Genomic DNA, 9,244 nt, shown 5'->3' with positions numbered 1-9,244 from the left:
ACCGCCAGACACTGAAGACGTGAGGAAAGAGGCAAATACCAAGCTTCCCTTCGATCGCTGTGGGGGTCTCCTTTCAGGTTTCCCAACCTGATGTCAGCCATGTGGACGTTGTACATATTGGTGTCTGTCCGCACCTGCTGGGGCAACTCCTCTACGGCGAGGTGATCGCTCCGAAACTTACCATCTCTCAAAAGGTTTGTCTTAACCTCAACATAGACAGAGTCACCGCGCGCAAGGACTCTGTCAAGGTCTGCAGTGTTAAAGCACAAACCTTCGCTGTGGAAGGCCAGGAACAACAGAGCGTTACAGGCACACTGATGATTTCGCGAAAATTGACTGTACCTGTAATCGCCCTGGCTGTGAGTCGCTCTCACAGAACAAACACGTTTACCTGGCCCTTTCCCTGTCTGTGGTGGTGTGTGTGAATCCTGTGTGTGAGGAGGAACTGTCATTACTACTACTGTATGTAAATTTAAAGCTTGATTCAAAAACAGAACATCAAACCTAGTTTGAAGCTACTAACAGAAGAGAATGTGTACATACATAGTATTTGTGGCCCTACTTTACCTAAAACTGTAACTATGACAAAAGATCGACATACCTGATGAGATGAATGGGAAGCCTTCACATTCTGCAGCCAGAAGGTTCTCGACTGTGGTGGTGTCTGCACTTTGGGAACCTGGTGAAACAAGGTTTATATTGTTGTATTTGCCCATGCCAACTACAGTCAATGTTTCATGTCCTCTTTAATAAAAAAGTTCACGTATTTGTCATTTTAGTTTTGTGACACATGTAACACAATATACAGTTAATAGTGTAAATGTGTACAATGTTAAGCACAGTTAAAACATCCTACCTTGTAAGCTGGAGAATGTGATGGGGATGCCCAAAACGGTTTGGTAGGTGGAGGTGTTTCAGGCATCCGGGTATCAGGCATCAGGGTTCCCATCTGATAGAAAATAAGACGCATTTAACTTTAACTCCTGTTGTGCATATTGTATACATGTAAATAACCAAAACCATGACTGAATGTCTGTCAAGATGGAAACAATGCAAGCTAAATTACTAAGTATAAAATTAAGTATAAAAAACTAATTACAACAGTATAAAACTAAGCGATTAAGAAGTGTGGAGTACATTTTGTCTCATTTACGTCAGTGAATGAGGAAAAAAAATGTACTAAGATCTATTAAACTGACGAGTGTTTGATGACTAAATGAGTGGAAGATGCAAAATACATACATCTGCAGTTGGAGAATGGGAGCAGGAGGGTGCAGCATCCATTCTCTGCAACTGTGTTGGTGGTGGAGGTGTCGGGGCCGTCTAAGAACAGAGCATTTTGTTTATGACTACTGAAAGACCACCTGATAAGCCAAACTTTTGACATAATAAACAGCATATCAAATGCTGCCATATGACTTGTCTGCAACATTACAGCAAAAGAAGCATTAATTACTTCTTGACTTTAAATAGGGACACTGACATAAGAACATTTACCTGTGCAGCAGGAGAGGCACTGGCTGCGACCTCTGGTGGTCCAGGATCTGCCAGGTCCAGCCGTCTCCAGCGCACCTTTTGGGCCTGGGACCTCTTCCCCTTCCGCGGCATTGTCCTGTGAAGAAAAAAAAAAAAGACTAGACAAGAGTGAATGTGTGATGTGTGTGTGTACGTGTAGCAATGTGTTATTTCTATAGAATATGTGTGTGTGTAGGTGTTAATGTAATGTTATTTATATAGAATGTATGTGTGTGTGTACGTGTAGCAATGTGTTATTTCTATAGAATGTGTGTGTGTAGGTGTTAATGTAATGTTATTTATATAGAATGTGTGTGTGTGTCTGTAGGGTTATCCAGCAACGATCCGAAGAGTTTTCCAAAAAGGCTGAAAGGAAGAAAAAAAATCTGTCAAGGCACAGTAACATTTCCATTCTAACAATATAAAAAGCACTACTGTTTCCATTACAGCTGAAGGTTTACAAACCATGTACAGAATCATTGTATCATTTAAAATAACACAACATAACAGTTGTGGCTGTGTTAGTAACTTACTTTGTAGATGACTGGCTCAGAAAATACTGGGGTATCAACACACAGTATCTGTGAAGAGGACACAGAAAATCATCAACACATGCATTGTGTTTACTGTCACTTCTTGTATATGCTGCTAACACAACCCAACACTGTTAGTGACAGTAGCTCTGGTGCGTTAACACATCTTTATTAAACAAGTGACCAGCCATAATCCAGATACTAGGCCTCTCAGCAGAGACAAAATGGCTGACATGGAACAACAAGACACTGTACAGTCACACAGCTCAAGTTCTACATCATTCCATCAGAAAAAAAATCCACATATTAACAGACACAAACACCAATGAAGACAATCAAGACATTTAGATCTTTAACACAGTGCAGCCACACTGGAAGGACATGATAAAATGGAGGGCACCAGGCTGGGACTGACAGAAGTCCAGACTAAGTTTAATTACCAAAAGTTCCAGACAACAGAAATAAATGACACGTTTGAAACTGCTACAAAACACAGCAATAATCATTCAAGTTCACTTAACTAATGCCTTGTCTTGCAGTGTTGTCAAATGAAACAGCGTAGCACACATTAGCATCACAAATATCCAAGGAGCAACACAGCAATATCAATGAGCACCATATTTCAATGAGCAAAAAACAGGCTCACAAGATGGTGTGCTTTTACAGAGCCTGACAGTTATCCATCATACACAGCACACATCAAGTATGTGAGCCTCAACACCTTCTAACACAGAGACAAAATGGCTGACATGTAGGAACACAAAATGGATGCCAAAGGCAGAATCAGTGACTGACAAAAGTTCAGATCAACACACTGACAACCTGTTCACATACAAGGCACAAATCCACACATTAAGTAAAGCAGGTAAGATTATGACACTGTGCTCTCACAGGACCTGACTCCATCCACACATCATGTCTGATCTCTTATCACATACTGTACTAATCACATGTCAAACATGGCAGACCCCACAATGACTTACACAATCTCACAGCTTCATTATGACAAAAGTATAAGACGACAATCAGTTTGTCTATGAAAGCAGCCACACTCAGAATTCACTGCTGATATTGTCAGACAGGCTAAAACACACAGCAGCAAAAGGTGAATGTAGAATCTTATATCACACAGAAAACCACACCACAGTCAGATCTTTGACATAGCACAGCTCCTAGTTTGCCAACAGCCTAATCAATACACCATCAATATTAGCAATACACAGATGAACCCTGCCATCTACTGTACTGTTCACAACATTCAGACAAACCACTGTACTGTACCACAGAGACAAGATGGCTGACATGGAAAGATGAGAGAAACACAAGCACCTGAGTATGTGATCAATACAAGTTCAGGATCAATGGTGCTGTGCATAGTGTCACAGCTCAATTTACAACACTTTACAGTTACAACATACTGTACAATATATATACAAAAAAAGGCTAACCCACACACTAGCATCCATGTTACTACTACAAAGAGGCAGCTGATTATCCACAGACATCTGTCAGCCATTTTGTAAGCCTGAAAACCTAACAGAAACAAAATGGCTGACATGGGAGCACAAGACAAAATGGCTGCCAGAGGCCATGACTGACAAAGTTCAGATCACGTCTTCTGTAGACAGCCTCACTGCTTAATGTAATGAACAGCAAAACACAAACACAAGTCTGAAGCACCATAGATGCAGTCAGCACAAACCAACAACCAGCAGGTGCAGTCTCACAGCTTTAGTCTGTCCCTCAGCCACATTACACAGTTAATAAAAACACCACCAGTCTTTCAAGCTGATTTCAATCACATAGTGACAGTGCTGTCACAAACATAGAAAAGACGTAAGCACATATTAGCATCAGAAATTAGAGGCTGCAACACTGAAAAACACAACCTCATAGATGTAGATGTGACACAGTAGCTTCATCATGTCATTGAGGGAGACAAAGCACATCATACACACAGCCTTACAGAAATGAAGGCGCCCTGTTTCATTAGGGTTAATTACACAGCATGAAACAGCCATGATCCAGACACTGTCATTCAGCCATTTTGTGAGCCTCAAAACCTCCTAACACAGACAAAATGGCTGCCATGGAAGAACACAAAATGGATGCCAAGACTAGTCACTAGACTAGACTGACACCGTTAGCCTTTCACATGCAGCAAAATATACTAACTACTTTAATAATTAATTATTTAAATTAATTGAATTAATTAATATTAGCAATATGCAGAGAGAAGACAGCATGAAACTGCCACATCATTACAGAGCTTCAGTAATAGGGCCATTCCACCAAATCGGTGCCATTTACGTCCCCATGAGATTATTTGTGTAAATATATATTAAAATTGACTATAGAACACATTTTATTGTTAAGGAAATTGTCTTGAACCTTGACCTGATTGCCAGCTTAATATAAATAATTGCAATTATTTAAAAAACCTACTAAACCTAGTGAAAATTAGCACATTGTGTGTGTCCCCAGTCTCTAATACAACAGTGTACCATGAAATATAATAATTAAAATCAAATAGAAATGTTTTATTTTTTACATTTTTGTATGACTCTATATTCCATCTCTGATTTAAAGATGTTTTTTTTAATAAATTTATAATACTGTAGTTAAAATATACATTTTAGTCATGTCCCTATGTTTTACCTCAGTCCTGTTACCCTAACACATCCCCCTCTATAAAAAAATTGGAACATTCCACAAGTCACATGGTCAACAGGAAGTTGCATTATCTAGTTCTTCTAAGGAAAATGGGCAGACCAAAAGTAAGGTCTCTCTTTTTCTTTTCTGTATATTTGATGATATTTTAACTGTGGCTGAGACGGTCAATATAAACATTCAGTCCTGTTACCTTGTTTTTTGTTAGATGTTAGTTTTTATTTTAAAAAAATACATATTTTTGGTGAATTAGTAGATGTGCTAGATGTCCTCATGCTGCTAGCATGGACGCCATATTGCTATATTTCATGTTTTAGCTAATTCTTTGCTAAAAACTCAGTCCTGTTACTTTCAGTCCTGTTACTGATATAGTGAGTAACAGGACTGTGTTACTGTAACAGGAGTGAGTATCCCCCTTTATTTAATTGATTTTTTTAAGGTTTATATCAGTTTTTTGATACTGTTGACCTGAATACTAAGGCTGGGGACACAATACATGACTTCCCCAGTATTCAGTAATGTGACAATTTGTTGTTTGCTAACCACCAACAAACTCAAAGAAGAAGATCAGGAAGAATTAGGAAGAAAAAACTGGTTTGGATCAAATCATGGAGGAGTCGGTTGTTATTTTAATATTCCTGCTACTTCCCGTCATCTTCTGGCACTAGTTCCCATGTCACACCCTCTCTTTTTCATTGACATGAAATGTTTGCAGTTGGGTTGGTGAACAGTTCACACTACACCACTGTAGTGTAACCCAAACCCTAACCTGACAGGGAATTAAGGGTGAAATCAGACAAAAAAAACTGTGTAGTGTGTCCCCAGCTTAAGTTAGTAAGCTTTAGTTTACACATAAGGTCAGTTTGACAATATAAATGCTATTCTTACAGGGAAAAAATCCACCATTAACTGCTGCAGAAAAGCAGCGGCGCTATCGTGCACGACGTGATGCAGACCCAGGGAGGCGACAAAAATATTTACAGAAAGAACATGACAAGTACAGGAGTGACATAGAGTCAGGCAAGAAGAAAAGAATCTATAATGTCAGTGAGAGGGAAAAGCGCAGACGACGCAGAAAGTGGAGGGAGACTTATCATAGGTTAAAAGCAAGAAAAGAAGCTCAAGAACTCATCATTACACCTCCAGACACCCCCCAAGTATCACCAGTTGACCCTGCAGATCCACAGCCAAGAATTTCCAGGTCCAATATTAGTTTCTGAACACAGCTCCTGTCACATTATGTGTATGGTTTGGCAAGTGTATTTGTCAAATGTGTAATAATTAAATATACAATGCACTCTCATTAAATTGTTAACATTTAATGTTTTTCTCATGATGGGTTTTAGGCAGCAAAATGAAGGGAGGAGAAGAAGCAGAAAAAAAATTAAAAAGCTTAAGGAACAAATTCAAGAACTGCAGATGCTTCTGAAAAAACAAGTTCGAAAAACAGAAAAGTACAAGAAACAAACCCAGCGCATGAAAAAGAATAATCCATCTCCACGTAAAAAGGTTAAGAAACAGATGAGACAGCTTCCTCGTGAAGCTATTCAGAAGACCCTTTTGTTTCATGAGGCTCTTGTACAGGACATCCGAAATAAGTACACAAAAGCACAGGGGGAGAAGGAAAGGCAAATCATCGCAAAGATAGTAACAGGAAAAGTTTTGAAAAAGTACAGACTACAGCGTTTTGCTTTAAACTCATTGGGCTTTTCAAAGAAAAGATGGAACCATGAGAAGGAGGGGAGGTTTAACTTCACCTATGATCGGAAGCGAAACAACAGGATTGCAGCTGGTCTAATAGAGAGGGTGAGAGATTTCTATTTAAGAGATGATGTGAGTCGCATCACAACTGGGAAGAAGCAGACCATCACTCAAAAGAAAAACAGAAAACAAAAACGTTTCCTGTCTGATACGATGAAAAATTTGCACAGGAAGTTTCTGGCAGAAGATAAAAGCTCCATTTCCTACTCCCTCTTTTGTTTGCTCCGACCTTTTTGGGTTTCTCATCCAACTCTGAGTGATCGGGACACATGCATGTGCAAGATGCATGAGAATCTGGGCTTTCTTGTGCAGAAGCTGCACCAGTTGAAAGTGATCAACACAGTCAACCTGGATGATCTTGTGAAAGCCATCACATGTGACACACACAGTATTGAGTGCATGTATGGACAGTGCGCTGAGTGCAAAGATCTTTCCTGCCCAGTGTCCAGCCAGTATAATCCACAGAGTCAAGTGTCTTATCTCCAGTGGGCAATTGTGGATAAGGAGCACAAGAATGACCCCAATGGCAAAACATCTAAAATCACAATCAAAAAAGAGCTACTTGGCACACAAGAAGAACTACTGGAACAGATGAATCTTCTTCTGCATAGATTTAAACGACACATGTTCAACATCAACAACCAGTTTTCCCATTACAGGGCACTGAGGCATGGCTTGAAAGCACATGAATGCTTAATTCATGTTGATTTTTCTGAGAATTACCTCTGCAAGTACAGCACAGAAATTCAAGCAGTGCACTTTGGAGCATCCCACCAGCAGGCAACACTGCACACAGGTGTGCTTTATATGCATGCAATGCCTCAGCCAATGTCCTTCTGTACAGTGTCACCTTCAAGACAAAAAGGCCCACCAGCTATCTGGCAGTATTTGTCACCAGTGCTTGATTACCTACAAAGTGCACATCCAGAGGTCTCTACTATCCACTTTTACAGTGATGGCCCTTGTACTCAGTACAAACAGCGTGGAAATTTTTTCCTGTTTTGCACTGAGCTGTTCAGAAGAGGATTCGCTGCTGGCACATGGAACTTCTTTGAAGCAAGCCATGGGAAGGGTGCCCCAGATGGTGTGGGAGGGGCACTGAAGAGAAGGGCTGACAGTCTGGTCAGCAAAGGGACAGATATTCCTGATGCTGCAGAGCTGTTTTCTGCGTTGCAAAAGACAGACACAACAATAAAGTTGTTTTTTGTCAAAGAGGAAGCTGTTGAAAAAGCAGTTTCAATGATGCCCAACAACGTGCCACCAATTCCATCAACCATGAGAATGCATCAGGCAGTAACCCTAACTCATGGCAAACTAATGTACAGGGATGTCAGCTGTTTGTGCTCAGAAACACAAAATCTTAAGTGTGAATGTTTCAACACAAAGCATTTCGTGTTCAATCAGCAGGCAGCTCCTGGAACTCTCACAGACACAGAAGTCCTATGGCAAAACCCTGATGTTGTAGGAAAATGGTGTGTCCTGAAATATGAAGGTGACCTTTACCCTGGGATCATCATGGACACAAGTGAAACACACATACAAGTGCGTTGCATGCAGAAAATTGGAGTGAACAGATTTTTCTGGCCAGCGCGGGAAGACATTATGTGGTACCTCTTTGAGGACATTGTATCTCTCATCCCTCCCACAAAACCAGTCACTGGTCGACACATGGAAATTGAAAAAGAAGTGTGGGCAAAACTACAGAAGTTTTCTTAAAAAAAGGTTAGACTAAGAAGTTTGTTGTCATGACTTTTACCTGGACCACTATTTGATAGTTGCTGCATCCTGACCAAAAATGTTTTTAACTTGTAGGCAATGGAAGGATCTTAAGACTTCTTCTTCTTTTGCAGAAGAGAACAATAGTAGAACATCTACCAACAGCTTTCTGCAGAAAGGAGCAACACACTATCTGTCCCACCATCCCACCATCTTATGATCACACTTTTTACTCTATCTTTCTTTAATTCCTGTTACCTGACTTCATTCCTGTTACACATGTTTTTTCCTGTTACCAGATAGTTTTTTCTAAAAAATCTGTATAACCAGTTCTTTTTAAATGAAATGAATACAGTGTTTTTAAAACAGTTTAATAAATGGCACAATTTTTAAAAAATCAGCAAAGTTGTGTTTGGGGATTTTTTTTTATATTAAAAATTACGTTGTGTTTTGTAAACAAGTACAACTTGGGTCCATACAAAGTTATTTTTTGGCAAAAATATAAATAATTTAACATATGGCCATTCATTTCCTAAAACTGATTGATTATATGAGGGCAAAACAAAAGAGATATTTGAATATGATTTAAAAACAGCTTTTTAAAAGACACTAGAGTTTCCGTAACAGGACTGAGGAAAATGCGTCCATTGTCTGCTTAGATACCTTGTAAAAAAATAAATAAATGTCCCTGAGATGGACCATTATTTATTTTGAATAGTTAAGCATGTTTATTATTAGACTGCGTCTTGAAAAAAGATAAAAAAAAATATTTATTTTGGAAGAATTATCACATGCAAATGGCACCCATTCGGTAGAATGTCCCATTATTAAGCAATGCTTATATTCTCAGTTCACTGTTAAAATGAATGAGCCCTGCTCCATTTAGCACCTGATTAACATGAGCCACAGTACTTTTCCATTAGCAGGCTAGCAGCCCCAGGCTAGCAGCCCCAGGCTAGCAGCCCCAGGCTAGCAGCCCCAGGCTAACAGCCACAAGCTAACAGCCACGCCTGTCTGTACAAACCAGCACGGCACAGACCGTTTGTAAA

General features: G+C 39.7%; 1 protein-coding gene across 4 annotated transcripts; it reads left to right on the top strand.

Moving 5' to 3' along the window:
• Positions 1-4,795: 4,795 nt before the first annotated feature.
• On the top strand, positions 4,796-8,572 carry LOC114430586 (uncharacterized). Of its 4 annotated transcripts, none has more exons than XM_028398660.1 (3): positions 4,890-5,919; positions 6,065-8,201; positions 8,330-8,572. In XM_028398660.1, exons 1-2 carry the CDS (start codon positions 5,594-5,596, stop codon positions 8,193-8,195), a joined length of 2,457 nt encoding a protein of 818 aa, XP_028254461.1. In that variant the 5' UTR covers positions 4,890-5,593; the 3' UTR covers positions 8,196-8,201; positions 8,330-8,572. The 4 variants fall into 4 exon arrangements, with proteins under 4 accessions (XP_028254463.1, XP_028254461.1, XP_028254462.1 ...); XM_028398661.1 differs by having other exon boundaries at positions 8,292-8,572; XM_028398662.1 differs by lacking the exon at positions 4,890-5,919 and adding an exon at positions 4,796-4,825 and having other exon boundaries at positions 6,065-8,572.
• The last annotated feature ends 672 nt before the right edge of the window (positions 8,573-9,244 follow it).

The sequence above is a fragment of the Parambassis ranga genome, unplaced genomic scaffold (genome assembly GCF_900634625.1).
Source record: "Parambassis ranga unplaced genomic scaffold, fParRan2.1 scaffold_24_arrow_ctg1, whole genome shotgun sequence".
In the NCBI taxonomy this organism is placed as follows: Eukaryota; Metazoa; Chordata; class Actinopteri; family Ambassidae; genus Parambassis; species Parambassis ranga.
The sequence above is the reverse complement of the archived record's forward strand: the minus strand, read 5'-3'. Positions and strand labels throughout refer to the sequence as shown.